At 49.1% G+C, this 26222-nt stretch overlaps 1 protein-coding gene across 4 annotated transcripts in view; it reads right to left on the bottom strand.

The window, feature by feature from the left end:
* Positions 1–26222, bottom strand: part of TNRC6C (trinucleotide repeat containing adaptor 6C) — a 143965-nt gene that overhangs the window by 17713 nt on the left and 100030 nt on the right. For 3 of the 4 annotated variants that reach the window (XM_086688175.1, XM_086688177.1, XM_086688179.1), the window contains 10 exons: positions 23609–23824; positions 21724–21890; positions 18165–18245; positions 16778–16835; positions 9033–9175; positions 7467–7616; positions 5900–6046; positions 4279–4398; positions 1248–1331; positions 784–1015 (listed from right to left, as the gene is read on the bottom strand). In XM_086688175.1, the coding sequence (XP_086544301.1) occupies positions 784–1015; positions 1248–1331; positions 4279–4398; positions 5900–6046; positions 7467–7616; positions 9033–9175; positions 16778–16835; positions 18165–18245; positions 21724–21890; positions 23609–23824 (1398 nt within the window). The remainder of the gene's footprint in view (positions 1–783; positions 1016–1247; positions 1332–4278; positions 4399–5899; positions 6047–7466; positions 7617–9032; positions 9176–16777; positions 16836–18164; positions 18246–21723; positions 21891–23608; positions 23825–26222) is intronic. The other variant, XM_086688178.1, reaches the window with a different exon arrangement.

Here is a 26222-nt window from a genome sequence, read left to right as displayed (position 1 = left end):
CGATCGTATGTCAAGTGGACAGTGCTCACACGATTGGGATTTATGGCTCTTTTCAGAGTAGTGCCATGGAAAGGGACACCATCGGCTGGGAGCAAATCCAGTATCATGAACTGGCTTTTGCTCGTTCGGATGTGTATTTCCTGGGTTACTGATTCCCTTTGTCCTGTAGCCTCAGACTAACAGCCACCTGACAGACGAACCTGAGAGCTTTCACCAGTTTCTGGCTTCTTCTAGCAAACGTTTCATGCGCCATCAATTTACGGACAGATGCCTCCCTGCGACATTTCCTCGATACGGCCTCCGGTTACGTGACCTGTGCTCCCTGGCTAGCTTGTGAGACCCGGAGGGCGGCCCCTGCCTTCTGTTCACCTGTGGGCTTCACGAGCACGCCTCCTGCAGGCGAACGGGTCATCACATGCGTGGTGATTGGGTGGATGACACGAACCCCTTTCTCCACCACAGGACGTGTAGGGACAACCGTGGCTTTCCAAGAAGTGCCCGATTTGTAAAAACCTAGACGCCTTTACTGGCAAAACTGTTAGAAACTCACCCTGCGGTTAGGGTGGAGGATGGCGGCTGCTAAAGAGGAGGAAACCGGGGATAGAACTGGTTCGACAGCGGAAGTGCGGGAATTCTGGGGCTTCCACTGGGACGGCCTTCAAAGATTTTATGCTTAAAGGTATCCGTGGCCGCGGCGAGACCTTGCTCTGCGGCACAGCCAGCGCCGCTCCCCCACCGAGCGGGCCCGGGACCCGGCGCCGAGTAGCCACGCCGGGGACTCACCGAGAGGGTAGGGAGCAAAGGTGCCGGGTGAAGACTGCGGCTCTTTGGTCTGCAGGTCAGGCAGGCCGGGGGCCTGGGGGTGAGGGGGGAAGCTGTCCATGGCCGATTTGCCTGCAGAGGGGTGCAGAGACAGGTGCGGCGGGGGTGGCGGCGGCTTCACGAGCAGGGCCTGGGCCAGCTGGCGCTGGTGCTGCTGGATCTGCTGTTGCAGGTTAGTGATTGTGCGCGCGACCTGGTGGCAGAGACGCGAATTCGAAGGGGTCCCCAGGTGGCGCCCCTCGCTCGTCCGCAGACCCGGGACGTCCGGTCTCCTCCTCCCAAACCCAGGGGACCGCGGCACCGCTAACAGGGGCGGCCTGGCGGGCGGAAAGTCAACGACAGTGGAACGGCCGGCCGCCTGGCGTCTTCCGATCGGGGAAGACGGGAGCCCGCGAGTCCGGCCGTGCCCTCCGGCTGGCACCTACTTGCTGTTCCTGTTGTCTCACGGGTCCGGAAACGCTGCGCTGAGCCTGTAGCATCTGCTGCTGGATTTGTAAACGTTGGTATGCCTGTCGAGAGAACACAGTTAAGATCCTGTAAGAAAGTCGTCAACAAGCGGTTCCGCCGTTGCATATTAGTTTAAAAAAAAAAGGCAGAAAGCGGCCAAGATTCTTGGTCCCCTGACTGAGCCACCCAGGCGCCCCGAGGCAGAGCGTTTTTAAAAGGAGAAATGTCTTCCCCAAATCCTTCCAGTGCGTGGAGTTTTACAAAGTACTTCAGCCAGTACCCACCCCCCACCCCCCGCCCCTGTGTAGTGTAGACAGTGAGGTCTGTCTGCAAATGGTTTTTAGTTGATGAAGAGACCAAAATTCTTCTTGTTTCTTTATTTATTTTGAGAGACAAGGAGAGAGAAGGGGAGGGGCAGAGAGAGGGAGAGGGAGAATCCCAAGCAGGCTCTGCACTGTCAGCCCGGGGCCCGACATAGGGCTTGGAACTCACGAATCGTGAGATCATGACCTGAGCTGAAATCAAGAGTCAGACGCTCAACTGACCGAGCCACCCAGGTGCCCCAAGATCAAAATTCTTCTGCTTGAGTCCTACCAACTAAAAATAAAAACAAATGATGGCAAGATGAAAAACTAGGGGTGTCTGGGTGGCTCAGGCTGAGCACTGACAATGCAGGTCCTGCCTGGGAGTCTCTCCCCCCACCCCCTCCTCTGGCCCTCCCCCACTTGCACACGCACATGCTCTCTCTCTCTCTCTCTCTCTTTCAAAAACAAATAAATTTAAAAAATATTTAGAAGTGCCTCCTTAATCTGTGAATTATAGAAAAATAAAATACTTCACTTAAGTGAATCCGTAAAGGCCCTAAAAACGTCAGAGTGCACCAAAACTTTTTAATGATTATTTTGAAAAAAACCAAAACAAACAAACAAACAAAAAAAATTAAAGGGGGACCTGGGTGGCTCAGTCGGTTAAGCGCTGACTTCGGCTCAGGTCGTGATCTCACGGTTCATGAGTTCAAGCCCCGCGTCGGGCTCTGTGCTGACGGCTCCGAGCCTGGAGCCTGCTTCCGATTCTGTGTCTCCCTCTCTCTCTGCCCCTCCCCCACTCACGCTCCGTCTCTCAAAAATAAATAAACTTTAAAAAAATTAGTAAAAAAAAAAAAAAATTAAAAACAGCATGCTTGGTTTTAAAACAGAATACATGAAACGTAATTCAAGATTTTCCTGCAGTTTCCGCCATCTTCCCATGCTCTCACGGCAGTGTGAGTGAATGTCCTGGCAGATGCTCTCGAGAGCACAAACGACGTCGGAAAGAGAGGCAAACACCTAGCTTAGCAGGCTAGGCCCTGCTCCAAAGTCACCGTGTGGTGTGTGACTGCGATGACGAAGCACGGTGACGGCGGCCAATTTGAAATCACTGATGCTCACAGAGTGGGGAAAAGTGCCGTGAGCCTCCCGGGCGGAGCGACCGTCACCAGACGTGATGCGCAGCCCAGACATCTAGAAAGATGGCCAAGCAATCTGCTCCCGTCCTGCCGTTTGGTGTCACGGTGCCGACCGCCTCAGCGGGCATCGTGGACCAGAGAGAAGCAAGGTGAAAACGCACCAGAGGGAAGATCCTGGGATTCTGTTTCTAGAGATGTGATACATACGTGTAAATAAAATGCCTCCATGGGAAAAAAAGAAAAGATTCTCTTGAGGTCTTTCACACCGTAAGGGGCAATAAAAATGTATGAATAAGAGACTCTAGAACATCAGTACGATAATCAGATACGTCTCATGTGAGAATACAGCCACGTCTTCAGTGTTGCCAAGGAGCATAACGCGATTTTCCTCTATAGCAAGAGTTCTAAATAATATGCTTCTTACGTGTGTGCCTGATTTTTATGGTTGTTTCCTTCTCCGTCATCTGAGGTCAGCTTGGTAATAAAAGCACTAATCCTGTGCGCCTGAACCACCCACCCTTGGTGCCTTCGGGTCCTGGGAAGCCTCACCCCCACGCCGCAAGGTGCCGCCGTTTCCCATTTTAAGGACAAAGAAACTGTCTCGAGGGTCTGTCACGGTCACGAACCCCCTTCCGGAGCTCTGTGTCCTCCCCGACACCACGATTTGTCTCGGGGCACTTGTCTCCTCCCATCCCATGCTGCTTCTTACTGGGAAGCCGACACTCAAGCTGGCTAGATGGGAGTCTAACAGACAGTAAAGGCTTAGGGCTGAGAGGGCCCAGGGCTCTCCTGTGAGGAAAGGTTTCGCATCAATGCCTTTGTCTATCGGAGGCCTTTTTTCCTTCCCTCATGATTCCTGGTCATTTTCTAGGAGATGAAGCTGTTGGACGAGAATTCTAAATAAACCAGGTGTCAACATATCAAAGAAAGAAAGAACGCACTTGGTCCTTGGGCATATACCAATGCAGTATGCCTTCATACGTGACACGTGACCTGGCGTTTTATAGTAAAAGTAGAAAGACTGTTGACAATTAAAAATTTAAGACATGTTAAACTGTAAAGCCTTCCAGAATTATTAGGCTACATCCACCTTTCTCAACAGGGGTTTCGAGAGAGAATTAAATCCTAATCTCCAAGGCAGTCTACTGTATGTCATGAAGTAACTTCTCTTTTATGCTTCCAAAAGAGTATTCGCGTATACCATCCTGAAGAATTTAGAAAATCGTCAAGCGTTTCTTGTGTTCTGTGGTCCAGACGGGAAACTCTGGATGAGAAAAGCTAGCTGAGACCCCAAGTTAGAGGGCATGCCTGACAGTAAGATCTGGACGACTCCATGAAGGGACCAGGGAATTTACAAAGCTAAGGAACAACACCCGTAAGTGAAAAACTTCCTCATGTTTTTAGTAGTCCACAAATTTCAGGAGGGTCTCAATGAGCTTCCCTGACAAGGAGAAAGCGTTGAACCAACTACCTGTACGGGTCAGGGTGTGTGGCTGGCAGGGATACGTGAATGTCGGGGCACACACTTCCTTAGTTCTAGGAGCTGAACGGATCTGTCCACTCACCAGCTGCAGCTGATAGAGCTGGTTCAACATCGTCATATGCTGAGGATTGATCGGCGAGGTCAATAGTGCAGGGTTGAGACCAATGTTTTTTGCTGCAAACTGCAAAAGCTGTGCTTGAACCTGTTGGACACAAAGGATGGCGTCAGGTGCCTGCGCAGGTGGTCTCTCAAGACGCAGACTGCTCAATGACCGACACTTGTCTCAGGGATGAACTCCAAAGCCATTGACAACCCCCTGGACGTTTTGCCGTTGCAGTTAATGTGCTTCTGTGGGAAAGACGCACAGGAGGCAGGCAGGCAAAGAAGAGAAAGCCCTCCTCCTCCAAACGCCGCGGTCACGAGTGGAGCTGCTCAGGCTCCGGGGGACCCCCTTGCAAACGGATCTCACGTCCTGTCACCACAAAAACAGCCGGGCACGATTGTAGGACTGGAGACCGTGGATGTGGGATCTCAGAGAAGTCACACCCACTGGCGGGCACCGCGCCACCCCGCGGGAGGGTCTCATCGCAGGATGGGCTCTGGAAGTGGCCCACCCCGGCTCTGCCGGCCTGAGCCTGGACCGTCAATCCGCCCTTCTCAACGGGACGGGCACCTCCACGGCTGGGAACCAGGTGGGGCCCGGCACTGGGGAATCTCAGTGTTTGCCACTAGGCGGCGTGTATGGGCACGGGGGGGTGGGGGTGGGTGGTGACACGCGCTTGGCCGAGTGTGGGAAGCCTGCTGCCTGCCACCCGGGCCCAGGTGGGGCTGTGGGGCTCCCTGCTGTCGGGAGAGCTGCCCCACAGCCCTGAGCCGCCGCCTCCTGCACGGCCGCCCGAGAGAAGCAGACGCCTGTCTGGCCTGAGCCTCTGCCCTCTGGGGTCTCTGTCAGAGCCGTTCACCCCGTGTCCTGATTAATGAATTTAACTGTTACTTGACCTGCATTTCAGCCATCTCGGCTCAGGGCACAAACGTGGGTTCAATTACTTGTGGGGAAGTAATTACTTCCAGCTAATTCTACAACTTATTATCAGTCTCTATTATTGAATATTTTTACACGGGAAAAGACCGAAACATTGTAATGAAAAATTCGCTGCAAAGAGTAAGATTATGGAATGTTACTCAGTAAGTAAACAACGTTAAGATGAAAGAATGCATATGCTTTTGAGCTACACAAAGCAGTAACAATCCCTTCCTGATTCTGCTTGACTTCTTTTTTTATTCTTAAGGAATCTCTGTGGGCAAGCCTGGTCTAATACGAAGTAACGGACTTAACTAAGACGTCTGTGACGTATACGGGCTGACACACGATCCCGTTCCGTCGGCCACTAAAGCATTACTCGGTCCTTGACTGCTCCCGCGTGGCCCCTCACGTCCTAAGCCAAGTGCCAGCTCGTCACCTTCCTCTCCCAGCTAGGACAGTGCATCGGGCTCGTCTGAACGGCTGTCAAGAGCAGGACACAAATGGCAGCCTGGTAGCGTGGGAGGCGCCTTTGCAGCCGGCACCACAGGAGGACCCCCGCGGCCTCCTGTCGGACGGGCGGGGGTGAGCCCGCCCTCACTCTACAGCGGCGACATGGCTATGGCCCAGGCGTGCGTGCGTGCGTGCGTGGCCTTGCCCGGAGCGCAGGTGCGGGCCCCACCTGAGGGGATAGAAACGGAGGCACTTGAGCGCGGAGGCTGGGCTGGGAGGAGCTCAGAGGCTGCACGGGCGGCTGCGGCGGCTGTTGCATGGTCCTGGCTTGTGCTGCTCCGCTGCTGCCGAACATACCCAGATTGCCACTCGGGATCTGCAGGGACACGGGAGGGACCGGGGCGTTAGGGCGCCGGCACCGCGGGAGCTCCGGGGGAGGCCCCGCCTGCCTGACCCCGAGGCCAAAGCGTATGTACTCCCCCTTGCACCGTGGACTTCTACCAAAGTGAATTTCACAGCAAGCCGTGTTCGGCCTGGTTACAGACGACGGCCGATCGGCCCACGAGGCCTGCCTGTGTTTCCAAATCGCAGGAGCCACACAACAGTGCCAGCCGGAAAACGTCCCTGGACAGGACTATCCCGTCCAGACAAACCCTGATAATACGGTGCTATGAACCACAGCCACGCGGAGCCACCGCGTTGCTCTACTTCTGTCACGGGAGACCTGTGGTGACGCAGGGTCGTCAGGGCGGGGATCACTAGGCCGAAGACAGCGACGTTTTCAAACAGGAAACACAAGTATGATCTCAACAACGGCCAAAGCTGAAGCTGAGTGAAAGGCCAGATCCTGGCAGGTATCTGCGTGTGAGATCTAATCAATGCATTTTAGGTGTACTTCCTGCTTCTCTGGGGTGAGTTAGCGGCCAGGCACGGGGGGGGGCTCACTCCCATCACCCCGCCTGCAGGGTGGTCACTTGTCAGACGGCAGGACACCCGAAACAGGCGTTGCACTGAACTACCACCGGCATCAGTGACGTCGGCCGCGAGGACCACACAAACAGGGACGCTGGCGGCAGGAGGCGCCGCTGGCCGTCACCGGGGACAGCAGGTGCGCACGTGGCCGCCTCACGCAGCTTAGCCTCTACCTAGAGAGGGCTCTCGGAGGTGGGTGCGTGTCAGCCTCCTGCGTGGGGAAACCCAGGAAAAGGAAGTCCTAGGAAAGCCAGCAAAGCAGGTCATGTCTTCCAGAAGGACAGGGAGAGACGAGTGCCAGGGCGCAGCAGCCAACGCAACTCTCAGTCTTCCCTTCTGTGACGCCTGACAGGGACTTGCACCTTCCCTGAGCGTCAGAGAGGGAGCATGCCAACACGACTCTCTGGAAGCCACCGAAATGTCACCTCGACCTCCGGGCAAAGCAGGGGAAAAGGTGGTGTTTTCTCACAGACCGATGTATTTCCAGTTTTGAGGCCGGGAGAAAGGACGGCACCGCCTGGCTCCATGAAGGAGTCTAGCGGTAGGTCAGCACCAAGGGCACTGAACCATGTGTTACTTACATGTAACAATGCAATCTGGAAGCATTTCCCTAACTACGGTTCAATCCCAAGAGCTGGACTCCACTCCTGACACCTGCACGTTACCTGCAGGATGATCTTTCGACTATCTCGGCTACCTTTTCATACGTGACTGTATCGTGAAGTATGGGTATTCATTAAAAATGGGACAGTTTGTGGCTCAAACACATTTTTTTACAGGCAGGTGACACAGAGACCGCGCTGGCTTTCTCCCCACGGCCTTACCTGTCTAGAAGAATTCAAGTTTTGCATGCCCAGCCCTGAGGCAATCCCACCCAGGGCCTGATTAGGGAGTGCACTGTTTGAAAGGGGGAGCTTCAGGCTTGGTGAAGGCAAAAATGGTGAAGTCGTGGGCTCTTCCACCAGGCCGCCGTCCTGATGGGAGAAACAGAGGGTGAGCTGTGTGCAGTGTCCATCCACAGAGCACAAAGCAATTTCCCAAGGGCGTAGAGGGATGTGGATGGTAAAGAATCAGGAGGTCAAAACAGTGTGGGCAACAAGAGACCGGAGAACAAGGGCCAAAGGAAGAGGGGAAAAGCAAAAGAGAAACCAGACTGAGACGCTGCTTTCATTGTTAACGATCATTCCACAAGCACACACGGTAGCTTATGACGCTCTCATACACAACCGACCCCGCCCAGGGGCAGGAGTCAGGAGGACGACGGAAACATTCGCCAAAGCCTCGTTTAGAAAACAGTGTACAACCGTGTTCAAGTAAACCCGCTCCTTCCGAGAAGTCACCATCAAGGCTCTAGGTGTGCATTAGGTTGGATTCTGCTGACACTCAGCTGTTTTTGACCCGCAAACAGCGATTTTGTGCCGTTTGAGCCAATAATAGGGTAGGTTACAAAACAGACTCTTACCCTGTTATATTTATTAAGGTCACGTTACGGACCAGGCCCTTTGCAGATCTATTTTTTCTAACTTCCCAACAAACGTGTGGCAGTATTCTACATGTTAAAGGTAAGGAAACAAGTCAGCGTCCCATCCTGAGCCAAGTGTAAATACAAGATACTAAATTAAATTGGAATTGCGCACCGCTCCCTCTGGGCCCAGCCTGGCCACAGCGTTCGGCAGGGGGGCGTGCGGTAGGGGACCCTGTTTGTTTAAGAACGGAGGCGAAGTCTCACCTCTGTCTCCTGTGAGCCTGTTTTTTGTTTTGTTTTTAAACTTGTCCTTCCTTGCTTTAATTTTATTTCCAAGGTTCAACATTCTGACTGAATTTCGTGGGATGCTGTCCTCGTCTCCCTGTGAAGTCACACCAGTCTGGAGAGGGGGTATCACTATGGGACGGTCCTGAAAGGACCGAACCGGTGTCTGGACACGTGACCCACCCCAGGGGCTTCTGACAGACTCCTGCACGAACTCTCAAGTGGCCGAGCTGAGCTGGCCAGACACGGGCACCTGCACAACCACTTCATGTCTCTTTTTCCGAGAGTAAACACATAACATCATTTCCAAGGGGAAGAACTGTGCATATAAAATAAGACAGTAAAACAGAGATTTGAAGACCCTTGTTACTGGGCAAATGGAAGCAGACAAGCCAGCCAAGTTCACCCACTACGATGAAAGTCAGTTTTCAATTTCAGTATTTTTTCTTAGTCACATCGTATGAAACACGACGCCATCTCTTTTGAGGTAAACATTCATACGTATCTTAAAAAGTGGGTAAAAGTCACTTAAGTGTTACAGCCCAGCAAGTATTTGATCCAGCTTGCATTAAGGACACGGTTAAAATGAAAAGTCCCTTGTGTTAAAAACAAACAAGCAAAACACCCCCTGAATTCATACCTTGTCAAGAAAGGTGGGGCGGTCCCCGGAAGAGTCTTTGGAGACTGGTGGGCGGCAGCCAAGGGCTTTGGTGACCCCTCCATTGTAGTCGGTCACTCCCAGTCCACGCCTGTCCACGTCCACCTTCTTTTCCAGCAGGGCGCCTGGGGCACAGCAAACAGAGGCAACACTTACCCAAACGCCCGAGGAGCGTCAGTCAGGAGCGCCGAGCTCAAGGTGGGTGCCGGTGGGAGCCTCTCAACCTCCCGTAAAACAGGGAGGCTGTGGTTTTGCTCTCGTGAGCCCCGACAGTCTGCACCCGGGCCCTGCTCCTGCCCCTCCTCCCACCACACGGGCCACTCCGAGTCCGCCCTTCCTTCCCCTCCTGGGAGGCACCCCCTTCTCCACACGGCCTTCCCCGGTGGTGTCCTCAGGACCCTGCCCTGATTATCCTGTTTAAAACGGCTCCGCTGACCCCCTGCAGCCATCGGTTTCCATCTCCCACATCCCCCTGAGGGCTCTTCCAGACGCTGGGGACACCGTGTCATACGAGACAGACAAGGTTTTCGTCCTCATGCGCTCTCTGGCCAGCGACTGGTTTCGCGTGGCTACCTTTGACTTTGTGCCATCTTACAATTCTAACAGGGTACAATGAACTTCTTCAAGCTCACACTGATGGGTCATTTCTGTCCTGGCAGCTTGCACCAGAACATTTTGGCAGCTGCATGTAATTATCAAGTCGATCTTCATATTCACGGATTCCGCATTCGTGCATTCACCGACTGGCTACGTTTATCTGTAGCCCCCAGATCGGAACCCGTGGCACTTCTGCGGTCATCTGTGGACACGCGGGGGATGGCGAAGAATCTCGGCTGCCCGACACACGCGTTCCCAGCTCAGACCAAGCAAGATGCTCTGCTTCTCACTCCGCTCCCCTACAGCAACAAGTGTCCCTCTGTGGTCTACTTAGTGCCACTTTTTTCACTTTTGTTCCTTTTGTTGGCGGTTTCGGTGTTTGAAATGGTCCCCAGGCACAGTGCTAATGTATGCTGTAGGGCTCCTGGGTGCAATAAGGCTGCGCTGTGCCTGATGGAGAAAACACGCCAGCTAAGTGTTGTTCGGGCAGGAGCTGCGGTGCTGTGGTTCAAGCTCAATGTGAGTGAATGAATGATACGGTGCATCCAGCAAAAGGAAGAGAACAGTCACCCATTTGTATGTAAGGCTGCCCAGAAAGAGCTAAAGCAACATCTACCGTGTGCGATGAAGCTATGGAAAGAATGGAAGAGTGGCTAACTTTTTGGAGTCACAAGATGATGACTGATTTTAGAAAGGTGTAGCCGACAGCACTGGATTCAGTGTGGACGGCCGAAGAGATCTATGGTCACAGGACCCAGGGTCGGGAAAATGTTAACTCCTTCTAGCCAACGTTTTACTATAAAGAAATACGGCATCTCTGTGAGAAATACATATTAAATAAGGTATCTTTAGCCAGAAACGCACATAAAGGAAGGTTTTGTACGGACTGGTTGACAAAAATGCGGTGGCTTACAGGAATTCGACCCTATTATTTCCTGGAGACGAATAATGAGAATCAGCTACGTCTTCCATGTAAACATCTAACATAATTATTGTTTTATTTATTTTTTAACTGAATCGATTTGGCGTGTAACACTGTATAAGCTTAAGGTGTACATGTTCCTGGATAGATCTACGTACTGTAATACGATGGTCCACGTAGCCATATTTTACCGTTACATAATTATACTACACCATTACTGTGCGTTCAGCATGCCGCGAACTGGATCTCTGCGGCTTATCCACTCCTTGTTACAAATTCGTTCCCTGAAACACCATTACTCATCCCCCTACCTCTGCTCCCCGGTAATTGTCATTCACGGTTTCCTACGGGGCTTAACATTTTAGATGCCACATACAAGTGATATCATACAGTACTTGTCTTCCTCTGATGTGCTTAAGATCTGTCAGAATGAAGGATATGTTGCAGACTGAAGGATACTCCCCTTTCTCGTGGCTGACTCATATTCCATTGTGTATATACGGTGGCATCTTTTCCACGCATTCATCTGTTGATGGGCGTTTGGATGGTTTCCACTCCTTGGCTATTGTGAATAATGTGATGCACATGGAAGCAACTATCTTGTCAAGATCCTGTTTTCCTCCTTTGGGTAGATGCCCGAACTGGGATGGCTGCGTCGTACAGTAAGTCTACTTTTCGTTTTTGGAGGTACCTCCGTATTGTTTTCCATGCCAGGTGAACAAATTTACGCTCCCTCCGACATCGCAACAAGGGTTCCCTTTTCCCTGTGTCCTCGCCGGCACCTGCTGTCTCTTATCTTCTTGAGAAAAGGCATTCTGACAGATGTGAGGGGAGACCTCACTGTGGTTTGGATTTCCATTTCCCTGATGATCTGCATGGGTCTGTTGGCCACTCTGGTGTCCTCTTTGCAGAAATGCCGATTTAGTTATTTTATTTAAAAAAAAAAATTTTTTTTTAACGTTTATTTATTTTTGAGACAGAGAGAGACAGAGCATGAACGGGGGAGGGTCAGAGAGAGAGGGAGACACAGAATCGGAAACAGGCTCCAGGCTCTGAGCTGTCAGCACAGAGCCTGACGCGGGGCTCGAACTCACGGACCGCGAGATCACGACCTGAGCCGGAGTCGTTCGCTCAACCGACTGAGCCACCCAGGCACCCCCGATTTAGTTATTTTAATCAAACATTTTTTGGGTCATTAGTTTCACTGATAGATCCATAGATTTTGGATATTAACCCCTTATCCAGTACATGGCTTGCAAAATTTTCCTCCTGTTCTATAGGTTTTTTTCATTTTGGTGCTTCTCTTGCTGTGCAGAAACTTCTGAGTTCGATGTAGTCCTCATTTGTTGACTTTTCTTTTGCTGTCTGTGCTTTTGCTGTCCACCCCGTTATTGCCGAGACCAGTACTGACAGGCCTCTTCTTTAATTTTCTTCTGTTTTTGTTTTGTTTTGTTGTTTAAGCCTTTGCTCCATTTTGAATTAATTTTTGTGAGTAGTGTGAGATAGGGGTCCAATTTCATTGTTCTGCACGTCTCTCCATTTTTCCCAGAACCTTTTGTTGAAGATACCACCCGTTCCCCAATTGGTACTTTTGGCTCCTTTGTCAAATACTAGTTCACTGTATATGCTGGGGTTTAATTGTGGGCTCTATTCTGTTCCACTGGCCGATATGTCTAATTTTTTTTTTTTTAAGGAAGTTTTAGACCCAGCGTGGGGCCTGAACTCACAACTCTGAGACTGAGTCACATGTTCTACCAAACGAGCCAGCCAGGTGCCCCAGACTGTCTATTTTTGTGCCAGCACCACTGTTTTGATTACTGTGGCTTTGTAGTACAGTCTGAAATTCAGAAGTGTGATACCTCCACTTTTGTTCTTCCTTACGACCGCTCTGGCTACTTGGGAGTATTTTGTGGTTTCACACACATGTTAGGATTGTTTTTCTTTTCTTTCTTTCTTTCCTTTAATATTTATTTTTGAGGGGGGAAGGGGTAAAGAGAGAGGGAGAGAATCTCAAGCAGGCTCCCCGTTGTCAGGCAGAACCCGACGTGGGGCTCGATCCCACAAACTGTGAGACCACGACCTGAGCTGAAATCAAGAGTTGGGGTGCTTAACTGACTGAGCCAAACAGGTGCCCCAGGATTGTTTTTGTTTCTTCTACTTCTGGGAATGCCTTTGGTTTTTTGATGGGGACCGCTTTGGGTAATATAACCAGACTAACAATATTAATTTTTTTGATCCATGAACATGGGATGCCTTTCCATTTGTTTGTGTCTTTTTCAATTTCTTTTAACAAAGTCTTACAGTTTTCATTGTGCAGATCTTTCACTCCCTTGATTAAATTTATTCCTAAGTATTATATTGTTTTTGATGTTATTGTGAATGGGATGGTTTTCATTCTTTTCCAGATGGTTCATCATTAGTGCAAAGGAATGCAATTGATTTCCGTATGCCGATTCTGTATTCTGCTGCTTTATGGAGATTGTCGACCGATTCTAGGTTTTTTGACTGATTCTTTGGAATTTTCTACATACAGGATCGTATCATCAGCAAAAAACGAGAACTTGACTTCTTCCTTTTCAATACGGACAATATGGATGCCTTTTCCCCCCTTCTGCCTTGCCTAGCTGCCCTGGCCAGGACTTCCAGCACTTTACTGGACAGGAGTGGAGAGAGTCAGCATCCTTGCCTTGTTCCTCATCTAATGAACTCTTTCAACTTCTCTCCACTGAGTAAAATGTCAGCTGTGGGTTTGTCACCTACGGCCTTTCTTAGGTTGAGGTACGCTCCTTCTCTACCCAGTCTGCTTAAGGTTCCCCACCCTCCCAAATCATGAAAGGATGCTGTATGCTGTCAAATATTTCTTCTGCATCTATCGAGATGATCACATGATTTTTATCTTTCGGTTTATTGATGTGATAGATCACATTTACTGATTTGTGTATGTCGAACCAGCCTTGCATCCTAGGTACAAACGCCACCTGGTCACGGAATATAATCGTATTCATGTGTTGTTGAACTCAGTTTGCTAATATCTTGTTGAGAATTTTTGCATGTACGTTCATTGGGGATATTGGTCTGTGGTTTTCTTGTGGTATCCTTATTAGGTTTTGGTATCAGAGTAACGCTGGCCTTGTAGAATGGGCCTGGACGTATTCCCTTCTCCTTGATAGTTTGGAAGAGTCTGGGGACTGATGTTAATTCTTCTCTAATATTTGGTAGAATTTCTCTCAGTGAAGTCATCTGGTCCTGAAGTTTTCTGTGTTTTGGCAACTGACTCTATCTCTTAACTCACTGGTCTGTTCAGATTTTGTATTTCTTCCTGATTCGGTCTTGGTAAGTTGTTTCTAGAAATGTATTCATTTCTTCTAAGTTAAGTAATGTGCTGGCATATAATTGTTCACAGCAGCCTCTCACAGTTCCATGTATTTTAGTGGTTATTAGTTGCAGTGTCTCCTCTTCCACTTCTGATTTCATTTCTTTGAGTCTTTCTTTTCTTTTTAGGTCTGGCTGAAGGTTTATCAATTGTGTTTTTCTTTTTGACGAATCAGCTGTTAGTTTCACAGATCCTTTCTACTGTTTTTCTAGTCTCTATTTTATTTATTTCTGCTCTGATCCTTATTATTTCCTTCCTTCTGCTAACTTTGGGCTTAATGTGTTCTCTTGCGAGTTTTGAGGTGTAAAGTTAGGTTGTTTGTCTTACCTCTTTTTAAATTCTTAGTATCTGTGTTTAACTGCTATACGCTTTCCTCTCACAACTGCCTTTGCTGCTTCCCACCACATTTGACATGTTTTCATTGTCACTTGTTTCGGGATAATTTTTCACTTTCCTTTCAACTTCTTCTTTGACCCAATGGTTGTTCAGAAGTGTGTTTAGTTTCCACATGTTTATGGATCTTCTCATTTTCCTCATGTTGAGGAAGATGGTTGGTAGGACTTCTAACTTCTTAAAACTAAGAATAGTTTGGGGGCACCTGGGTGGCTCAGTTAAGCGTCTGACTCTTGACTTCGGCTCAGATCATGATCTCATGCTTGTGAGAATGAGCCCCACATTGGGCTCCACACTCAGTGTGGGGCCTGCTTGAGTCATTCTCTCTCTTTCTCCTCCCCCTCCATCCCTCCCCTGTTTATGCTCTATCAAAAAGATGAAAAAAAGAAAAAGAAAAAAAGAAAAAAAGAAAAAAAACCCCAAACAACCCCTAAGATAGTTTTGTGGCCTATCAGATCTATCCTGGAGAATGTTCCCTGTGTGCTTGAAAAACGTGTATATTCTGCTGCTGCTGGATGGAATGTTCTGTGTATATCTTTTAGGTCCATTTGCTCTGAAGTATGGTTCAATTCCATTTTTCCTTATTGATTTCTAGTCTGGAAGATCTATCCATGGTTAACAGTGGGGTATCTGAAATCTTCCATAAAATTACTATATTATTTCTCCTTTATGATCTGTTATTAATTACTTAATGCAGTTTGGTGGTCAGGTGTTGAGAATGGATATATTTATAATTTGCTTACATCTTCTTGACGTATTAACCCCTTTGTCAGCATATAATGATCTTCTTGGACTCTTGTCACTCTTTTTGGCTTCACGTCTATTTTGTCTGATATTGAGTATGGCTACGCTCGCCTTCTTTCCGTTTCTGTTTGCTTGGAATACCATTTTCCATGCTTTCAACGTGAGCCTGTGTGTGTCTTAGAGCTGCAATGAGTCTCGGTGGGCAGCACAGACTTGGGTCTTGTGGCCTTATTTACTTTAAACATTTTTCATAAAAAGTTTTTTTAATGTTTATTTTCGAGAGAGAGAGAGACAGACAGAGGGGGGGGGGAGGGGCAGAGAGAGAGGGAGACACAGAACCCGAAGCAGGCTCCGGGCTCTGAGCTTGAACCCACAAACCGTGAGATCGTGACCTGAGCCCGAAGTCGGACGCTCAACCGAGTGAGCCACCCAGGCACCTTGGGTCTTGTGGCTTTCACCCATCCAGCAGCCCTGTGCCTTTAGGTTGGTGAGTTCAGTCCCATTAAGAGAGATGACGGACATGTGAGCACGGACTAGCGCCCTTTTATCTTTCGCCTTCCGGTTATTCTGTCTCGCTACTGTTTTTCCTTCTGTCTCTGTCTACCTTCATACGTTGACGGCCTTCCATTTTCTCGGTCTCCCCCTTTGTGTGGTTTGTGTGTCTGCGCTACATTTTTGCTTCACGGTTACCACGAGGTTTACGTTAAACATTGATGGAATAGTCCCTTTTCTGCTGAAAACAATTTCTCTTCATTGGCTTATAAAAGTTCCATCCGTTTGCTCTCCCCCTTTTATATTTTTGATGTCACAAATGATCTCTTTTTAAAGGTGCTATGATTTTGTTCCCAAGTTGTAATAGCCGTAAGTTATGTTTAATTCTCTTTTTCTTTACCCTTTATGAGTTAAGAGTTTAATACACCATTCTAGGCGTGCCTGGGTGGCTCAGTTGGGTGAGCGTCCAACTCTTGATTTCAGCCCAGGTTGTGATCTCATCGTTCATGAGATCGAGCCCCGCGCTGAGAGTGTGAGGCCTGCTTGGGTTTCTCTCTCCCTCTCTCTCTGCCCCTCCCCCACTTGTGTGCGCACGCTCCCTCTCTCAAAAAAAGGAAACGTTCAAAAGAGTTTAACATACCATCCTAAAACACAGCTACAGTATTCCGATTCTATTTATCACCTTTAGTTATTACTATTTTTACAGCAGCTCCACAATGAGGGCTGCTCGTCCCTTGAGGTAAATCTCATCTGTCACCAGTAAGCGCTCCACCGGCACGGAGACGTCTCTGTGGGCCCCTGAGCAAGCCCGTGCTGGGGCCAGGTGCGAAGAACACGCTCAGTCAGCGTCGCATGAAGTCTGGCCTGTGGTCCCGGTGTCTTTCTCTACGAATGCTGCGATGACCTCCCCTCAAAATAAGATGGGAAAAACTCATCTCTTGGCTGAAGTACAGAGAAAAATGAAACAAGCGAACGTGCCTCGACGTGGGCTCTGGCCATCCGTCCCCAGGGTCCACCAGCCTCCAGAGACTTGCTGTGTGGTTACCACGCTTCACACGCTTGCTCTTTGGCTGAAGCTTGGTCCTGTCTACCCAGCACAAATTGAAACCACTAACCCAAGACTATGATAAAATGCTTCTGGAAATCCAAACTCCACAAACTGGCACCTTTTAAGAAAGTATGCGTTAAGGGCATCAGAGTACTCACTCATGGCCTGGTCAAGATTCATATTGTTGCTCCTCAAGGCCTCTTCAGCTGGTTCTCTCTGTGTGGGAAAACAGAACTTTAATGAAGATTACGCTTCGACAGTAACAAAAAAGCTAGTAGAGAATTCGATCACTATTAGCTTAGAGAGATGATTATGGCTGACGTAACATTACTGGGTTTTGGAACCGGAAACACTGCCCTTCGTTGGCGAGGCTAGACACAAAGGTCTTCTAAGTAAAGGCACTTCGAGTAAGAACACGCGCCGGGTTGACTTCTAAAGAACCTGCATCTAACACTTTAAAAACAAAACGTGCGGGGTCCGTGGAATCTTGTCATGGACTCTACACCACAGTGAGTAGCAACGGTTCGGCAAGGATGAACTCTCTGCCAGAACGACTTTGGGAACGTCCCGGCAGCCAGTCAGAGCACAGAGCTCCACTCTCCACTGCGCGGACCCTGGGCCCTGCTGTTGGCCACTTGCCACCAAGCAACGTACAAAAGACCAAAACAAAACAAGCGGATGCACGTTGATAACTATTCACGTTCCTACGAACGGAACAGATGCGTGTCAGTGTGTGCGAGCACCACGGTGGAAATGGGGACTCCCGGGCAGGCCTCCGGTGTCCCGCCCGCGCTCTCATGCGGGAAGGGGCTGGGCCACCCCCGGGTCTTGCGCCCTGCCCAGTGACAGAGGGCGTGTGCCCGACGCGAGGCATGTCGTTTCTGAACCGGGCCGTTCTGGACCCATTCTTCAGGGACATCCACAGAAATCAAAGACACATGTTCACTTGAGTAACGATCTGGAAAGAAGACCTTTGAAGGGAAGACCGAACAGACCCAGGGGATATCCCTCAGTAGCTGAACTCCTGCATTAGGATCTCAGGAACGGGATGCCTCATGGCACATTTTCAGCGGGACACCGTACAATCTGAACTCTCCCTACACGTGACCCGAGACTCGGGCACTCAATAGGACTGGTTAGGACTCTTTTTTCTGGACCCGCGCTTTGGTACTTGATCCCGAGTTTTCTCTTGTGATCTCTGTCAATCCACCGCATAAACTAACGAAAATTCACTTTTAATTATGATTTAAAAGAAAATGCAGAGCTGCAGAAGCCAAAGAAAGGAACGATCACGCGGCATGTTTTATTCCAGAAGGCTCGCACACCCTACTTGACAGAATGGTGTGGATGCTCGCTCTGGTTGAAAGCAACGGTCCCTAGACAGAAGCACTCGGGTAAAAGGGGAATTTACGAGTTAGGCTGCATGAACACTCTCCTCCCTCAAAAGTCTTGCTTGTTACGTGTGACAACCGCGGGCAGGACACAATCAGGGCCATGCATGGCAGCACACGCGGATGGAAGCGGTAAAAATAAGACACCAGTCACCGGGAAGCCCATGTCCGTGAGTTGTTTGATCAGCCGGTTCATGATCCAGGCCTCGTCCTGCTTGCCAGACGTTTTCATGCCCTAGGACAAAGTGTGGGTCACGGGTTAATACGTTTCTTCTAGACACAGGAGCGGCCTAAACGTCACAGTGATTTCAAGTTAGAGAATCTTTCTGTATTAACGTCGAGAGATGCTGTGCTCCAGGGTCCCTGACTGCTTCGTGGCTAGTACTACGGAATGCTTTAGGGTGCGTGTGCAAGTTGGCGTACGTGTGTAATTTATGGACTTTAAAAAAGCAAGACAATTATTTTTCTTCCCCAGAGAATTAATTTAGTTCATCACAAATGTGTGCCACTTCCATTATCAAATAATCCTAAGCGTTCCTTTGAACACGGCCCTATGCTAATACTATGTGAAGTTTACTAAAAATTACATGTTTTCTGCCCTTTTATAAGCTTTACTGTCAAAGATGATAGAATGCAGGGGGTTCATTCCAACAGAATGAAAAGGCAACAAGATGAAAGGAACAAAAAGCCTGTTAATTTTATTGACTATTCACTGCTTGCAGCCCTTGGGGTAGAGAAGACATAAATGGCAAACGTCAGCGAGGGAGAAGATGAAGAGAAAAGGAGAGGCGATCACAAAAAGCAAGCTAGGGCAGCAGAGCAGGGGAGCGGGGGGAGGGGAGCACAGGGGAGTGGAGGAGGGGAGTGGAGGAGAGGAGCACAGGGCAGCGGGGGAGGGGAGGAGGGGAGCACAGGGCAGCAGAGGAGGGGAGCATGGGGCAGCCCACAGGGGCTGGGCGAGGATGTTAAGTTTTCTCAGTGACGTCCCTCCTCTTCCAACAACTACAAAGGTTCTAACCATGTGTTCACACAGGGGAAAGAACAGCCTCCTCTAAAATCACTCCTCACGGCGCTTGTCAAAATGGAGCCTGCCGTTAACTGCAGAACGGGGTCTACGTGGCGATATTAAACCAACCAACGGGCGCTCTCTCCTCGAGGAAGTGCTTATTTGGAGGCGCCTGGAATCACTGCCGGGGCCAGAGGTGCCAAGATTGCACAGTGTTTTAATTTACCAATTTCGTATTCCTGGTGCCGTCATTAACTGGGTTATTTGCCAGCCCAGTCGAAAAAAGACTCCCCGGGGCGCCTGGGTGGCGCAGTCCGTTAAGCGTCCGACTTCAGCCAGGTCACGATCTCGCCGTCCGTGAGTTCGAGCCCCGCGTCGGGCTCTGGGCTGATGGCTCAGAGCCTGGAGCCTGTTTCCGATTCTGTGTCTCTCTCTCTCTCTCTCTGCCCCTCCCCTGTTCATGCTCTGTCTCTTTCTGTCCCAAAAATAAATAAACGTTGAAAAAAAATTAAAAAAAAAAAAAAAAAAAAAAAAAAGAAAAAAGACTCCCCGTCTGATGTCTGTAATCACCTCCACTCCTGATGACGCGAGCCCTGATTCTAGTTTCTGGGTTCTGCTACTGCTAATTAAATGGTCTGCTGAGTTCATTTTTCTGAACAGATAACACCTTCGTAGGATTCGGATGGAGAAAAAGGGTGTGCACACAAAAGTGCCTTCTTCCTACCTCACCTTCCGTCCGCTCAGCTCCTGCTCTCTCTTCGCACGCGCAGGTGTGTGCACGCACGCTTTCGCTCCCCGGCCCCGCAAAGGTGCGCACCACACGCTTTTCTGTCCCTTGCCTTCTCATTTGACAGCCCATTTTGGTGGTCTTTTCAGATGAATATAGGTAGACTCCCTTTATAAAAATCTGTTCAGCTTTCCCTGGTATGGATGTGGGGTGACTCAGTCACCCCATTAATGTACATTTAAACCATCGCTTTTTTCCCTACAAAAACGCGACAGGAGAAGACGGTGTACAGGTGCCACCTGCTACGTCCGTGACAGGCAGAAGCACCACATCCCGGCGCTGGCCCATCTGTAACTGTGACAGATGACGCCAAACCGCCCTCCGCGGGGGCCCCACCGACTTAAGTCCCGCCAGTGACGTGGGAGAGGGCTGCTTTTCTCACAGCTTTGCGGACAGAACCCGCTTACTCAACGCTGGGGGTTTTGCTGGTCTGAGAGATGAAAAGTGGCATCTCCCAGTGTTGTTTTAACTTGAACTCTTTCCGCAGGGCAGGCTGAAGGTCCCTTCATGTGTTGAAGAGCTGTCAGTGTTTGTTTTCTAGGGAGCATCTATTTATATCCTTTGCTCATTTTTCTAGGGCGCAATCTACTTATCGATTAAAAAAACACGTCAGTTTGTAGGGCCTTTCTTTATGTATATATCAGGGAGATCAGCCCTCTGCACGATAGGATACAAATATGTTTTTCCAGCTTGTCTTTTGATTTTATGGTATTTTCTGCCGTGCACTTTTAAAAAAAAATGTTTACTTATTTTTGAGAGGGGGAGGGCAGAGACAGAGGGAGACACAGAATCCGAAGCAGGCTCCAGGCTCCGAGCCGTCAGCACAGAGCCCGAAGCGGGGCTTAAACCCATGGACTGCGAGGCCATGACCTGAGCTGAAGTCAGACACTTAACCGACTGAGCCCCCCCCCCCCCCTGCCCACGCACCCCTGTCATGCACGGTTTTACTGAAGTCTGTAAATCTTTCAGGACTGAAAGTTTTGTAAATTTGATAATTTTTAGATTTCTCTCATAGTTAGGAAGGCTGCTCACTCCTGCTCTAAGATTGTTTTTAAAATTCTTTCACATTTTTATATTTGTATTTATCGTATTTAAATTTGTGATCTACTTGGAATTCATCTCGGTGCTTTATACGAGTTGTAGATCTCACTTACATGGTTTCCAAATGGCTGCCATTTACTGCAAAACCACTTAATGATGTACCTCAGGAGTCTTCACACTTAATGGTGCCAGGACCAATCCCTTTACTCTGTCTTAAAGATTCTTTTTTTTTTTTTTTTTAACGTGTATTTTTTATTTTTGAGGGAGAGAGACAGAGCGCAAGTGTGGCAGGGGCAGAGAGGGAGGGAGACACAGAATCCGAAGCAGGTTTGAGGCTCCGAGCTGTCAACACAGCCCTATGTGGGGCTTGATTCCACAAACCGTGAGATCACGACCTGAGCCGAAGTCGGACGCTTAACCGACTGAGCCACCCAGGTGCCCCAAGATCGAGGATTCTAAAGAAGTTCTGTTGATATGTTGATTGTACTTATCAATATTTACCGAAGGAGAAATGAAAAAAACCACTTATTAATTTGTTTAAAAATTACAACAACAAACCCATCACCAGTTAACATGCACAACACTGTTTTAGTGGAAAATCGTCTTTTCTGAAAAACGAAACCCTTTAGTGTGAAGAGTGGCACTGTCATGAGCGCCTGCACGTCTCTACCGTCTGGCTTCTTAGAAGCCCCTGGATTCTCACGTCCGTCTCTGCCTTTACTCTGCTGTGACAGCAGTGCTGGGCAGCATCCGGATCCCCAGAGGGCCCCAGAGAACTCCCGATCTACCCGTCACCGCTAACTGGAAACCCCCTCTACCCTGAATGTAGTTCTAAGTGCCGGTGGTTTTAGCATTTCTTTTCTTTAGGGCTGCACGCACCTTTGGGAGTCCTTTTTTGGGGGCGTTCCCCCAGGAGGCGCAGGAGGACGCGCTTTCTTGGGAAGCAGCACTGTTCCACATGCCCCCTTCTTCGTCTTCCCACTGACTGGCACCGAGGTTCATGTCGTCCCCACCACTGCCCCAGCCTTCTTGCATAGATTTCGAAGCTAGAAGGAGAGCACACGTGAACTTCACAAACTCACCCTTCCTCAGGGAGGCGGTGCTGCATTATAGCGCCATTTAGGGGGAGGTGGGACGAGGGGGGTGCCCTGGGAGCTGCCTCTTTACCTCTTCATTTCCCAAGACCGAAGAATTGAATTTCTTGCGGGAGTTACACAATACACACGCAGATGTGTACGTATTGTTTTCTCCAAACTCCAGCTGTCTGTAGTCTGTGCTGTTACCCACTCCCCTAACCGGCTACAGGTCCTTTTGAAGCACGGGCTTCCTAACAACAGATCCTGGGGGCCACGGGGGAGGGTGGCACTGTCTGCATGGCAGGTAGCTGGTAATATGCAGAGTCCCGGAAATACCACTGTCCGCCATGCGGTTTTTGAACCCGCAGCGGAAGGTGGGCCAGTGCCCCTCTCACGTGACCAGACCCGAGTCACCTGGGGATCACGAGAAACGCACAGGTCTGCGGTTGGGCCTGACGGTCTATGTTTCGGACACGCTCCCAGAGTAACAGGGTGGAGCCAGTTGAGGCCGTAGGTGGATGGAGCCTTGAGCTGACTACTGAGTTTGGATTTCAGGATGTTATTTCTTCTACTTTTTTTTAAGATACAGAGTGATTTCTGGTACAAAAATTAGCCCAAATTTTCACTTCCAGGGAGAAGGCGGCCAAAGATTAAGTGATGATACGGTTAGTGGGAGTCTGTAAGACCATGAGGACAGGACGCTTTTTCAAGGTAGACACGTGTACGACGGCGCCTCCGAGGACAAACTGTAAGAGCAGACATACTGCCTCGGGACGGCAGGTGAATCTAAGGACCTCCCTGTCTTTTAGGTTTGCAACAACAAGGCATAGGAATGGCATAACCCAGCAGAATGGTGGATATGGGGAGCACACTATCCAGCGTTAGCTAAGTAACACACACAAAACTCATGTAAAATATGGTAGTAAAAATACAAAAATAAGGTTGCATTTTAAGATCCAACAGGTTTAACGATGGCCAAAGAAAATATGAAGCTCTCGCAGCCATCTGAACGACGGATCTTAATACCGGACCTAACTCACACGCGTAGGTCCACGCCAACGTCACATGCATCGTGCCGCAAAATCCCCACGCGTCACAGAATTCCACTCGGTAAACGTGATCCGGACGTGTGTGAGAACGCGCATGGTGCACGTATGCTTATTACACTTTCAGATGACGTGAGGAAAGCGTGGCCTAATTTTTCCTATCTTCCAAAGAACAAAAAGAGAACGCGTAAGCCTGGAGCCCCAACGCAGAACGGCGCTCCCAAGAGAGAAGAAGGCAGAAGGGTCTGAGTGCTGTGAAGTCACGTCGGGCTTAAACCCACTCTCAGAAAGGAGAGACGGCGTGCTTCACCTCGTCCTCGTCGCTCAGTGAGCTAGTGAGCTAGCACTGTTGAAGACGGCAGGCACGGGGGGTCCTGCTGCCGTGTAGACGCCACTGACGGCATCCCGCAGCCGTGCGCCATGGTGTGGATTCTGGTCGTTAATTTTTCTAAAAAAGGAGCGCACGGGCTTCTGTTAAGAGCTCCTCTGTGTCCGTGTACCAGACGCGGCAAATAGACGTTAGTTTTAAAGCGTAAACAAAATGAGGAAGGTGTCCTAAAACGTTAATTCTTAAAATCCAATGAAAAGTATCCCTCTAACTAAAATATCCTGACCCATTTCTAAAGTGCCGGTCGGACTCACCTGGTTTGCACAGGGCCGGGGCGGCAGTGGGGGCGCCGGCTCTCCCGAAGGTCACGGGCGGCTCCGCGGGCTGGTCCCCCCATCCGCTGCCACTGCTGGGCGGCTTGCCCCACGCTGCGGTGCCGTTGTCAACCAGGGCAGAGGGGGAGGACGGTTCTCCCCAAGAGCTCTCAGCCTTCGAATGGACGTTAGGCATCTCTCCCCAGCCTGATGAGACTGCAAAGGGCACCGCCCGAGAGAGAACGAGATTATTCATGTGATAAAAGTGAAACAGGGAAGAAGTAGAAAAGGTAGTTTCAAGTTCAAAATCATTTCGAGACGATCTATCTTTAGGACGGCTGCCAGGGGACAGTGGAGAAGAGGCAGTATCTCATCTAATCAGATTTGCTTCACTTTTTAAAATCACAGTGTTTCCACTCCCGCCCCCACGTGCTTCGAATCGAGAGTCCCTTAAACATTAAAGACCACCGACCTCGGCATCTGCAGCATAACAGGCTTCAAAAGAATTGTTAAGAAACTGATGTTTAAGAAGTAGCTTTTTCACTTCCAGTATTACAGGTAGCAGCCGAGAAGAAATTTTACGTCACGCGTCACGTTATTCTCTTCGAAAACAAACTTACAAGTTGCAAATATGTCTTCACTCTTGCTGGTCCTTAAGACCCACCCTCAAAGACACAGATGTGGGCCGAGAAATGAGACGACGGCAGGTGAAACATGCAGAGAAAGTAACAGGGGAAAATCCGCACAGCGCCCGGCAGCACCCGGGCGCGCTGGGAGGTCTTCCCTCCCCCGTGTGCCCAGTGCTGTGAGCATCAGGCTGGCACCCTGCGGGCGTGCCACGGAGGAAATGGGGTCCCTACGGAGTCCTGAGGGCCGCGGCACTGCTCTCTACAGGTACATAAGGCGTCACGGGGCCAGAAGGATCTCCCTACTCTCTTCACGCTTCAGTAAGGTAAACATCTTATTTTATTTTATTTTTTAAAGTTTGTTCATTTATTTTGAGAGAGAGAGAGAGAGCGTGTGTGTGCGTGCGCAAGTCGGGGAGGGGAGCAGAGAGAGAGAGAGGGGCAGAGAGAGAATTTCAAGCAGGCTCCTTTGCTGTCAGCGCAGAGCCAGACGCGGGGCTCGGTCCCGCGAACTGAGGTCGTGACCTGAGCCGAGGTCAAGAGGTGGGCGCTTAACTGACTGAGCCGCTCAGGTACCCCAGGAGAAACACTTCACGTCACACACGTAAACTGCGTTCTTCCAACTCAACCCGTACTTCGTTCTGCCTCCGCCTGTAAAGCTTCCTTGACGCTCCCGATCGCCAGTCCTGGCAGCTCACATCAGCTGGAAGTTCCGTATGGACGCGGTTTCTCAGCGATGGAGATGCGGACATTTTAAATACTATCTAAAGAACAGGAGGCATGCAATACAGACAGTTAACTGTAAATTTTAGGTTATTTGGTGGCAAGTGGATATTATCAATTCTGAAATGTATTTATTTTCTGACTAAAGACAGTATGGAATGAGCTCCCTTGATGCTCTTTATTCTAATAAGATGCTGTAATATTGATTAATGACAAAAGGCCGTGCAACCTATGAATCATTTTAAATTACAAGCTCCATGCTGAGCAATATATTATGTAAATTATTGCCCATAACAGGGAAGTTAGCCCTAATCAGTTATTGTCAGCAACTGCTAACCACACTATTCCCTATAATTACACAGAAAACAATCATGTATATTGGGGAAAGTAGTTTTATAAACTGAAGGGACAAAATTAAATCAGGAAAATTAACATAGCTGACAAAAATTATGGATGTTTTAGGAAGATAAAATAATTTCGGTGTTGCTAAAAAGGGCAATCAGCTGTAAAAACACTGATTTATTGTGGGTAATTAAATAACAAACTCATTTAAAATTTGTCACCCTTATACTTCCATGTCTTCGAAAGGCACTATGACAAATTACTTAAGGAAGTCAAAATGAAGAATAAATATGAAGACTATGTTAATTATAGCTAATCGATTTTTACCAAGAATTTTCAATCCCTGTTAAAGAGGTGCAAGGGTCTACAGAGCATTTCTGTACACAAGGCTAACGGTCTATAAGCAGCACGTTTCAAAATCCTACAAATGGAAGAATGGCTATTTACCCTCGAATCAAGAGAACAAGATTTCCTTTTTTTTTTTTAAGTGGTCAAACAAGAAAGGACTTTATTTCAGCGATGCCAACACTAGGAAGACAGCGGACTAGTTCTCAAAGACCATCTCCCCAGCAATATTTCCATCTCGAGTTGATCCCTGGCAAGAATACAATCGGCTCACAGTGCCAAACGGACACGTACATCGTAACGGGTGCACGACGGACGCTCGAGAGGCCCTGGAAAAAAGAGGTGCTACAACCTTAAGGCACACTGGCAAGCTGTGATGCGAAGCAAACACGTTCAGTAGACAGAAAGGAATTCTAGGCACATACCACGAAAATAATCTCCACTGTTCAGTGCCTACTGCTGCAGGGAATTCTGGTACGCTTTTTGTTAATAATTTCATAGAGCTTCTTTTGCACAGATGGGCTTAATGAGGCAGAATAAGTTTCTGCTTTACATTCGAAACATTGATACTACATTTT

Source organism: Puma concolor, chromosome E1 (assembly GCF_028749965.1).
Source record: "Puma concolor isolate L17-30 chromosome E1, mPumCon1.1.hap2, whole genome shotgun sequence".
Classification (NCBI taxonomy): Eukaryota; Metazoa; Chordata; class Mammalia; order Carnivora; family Felidae; genus Puma; species Puma concolor.
The sequence above is the reverse complement of the archived record's forward strand: the minus strand, read 5'-3'. Positions and strand labels throughout refer to the sequence as shown.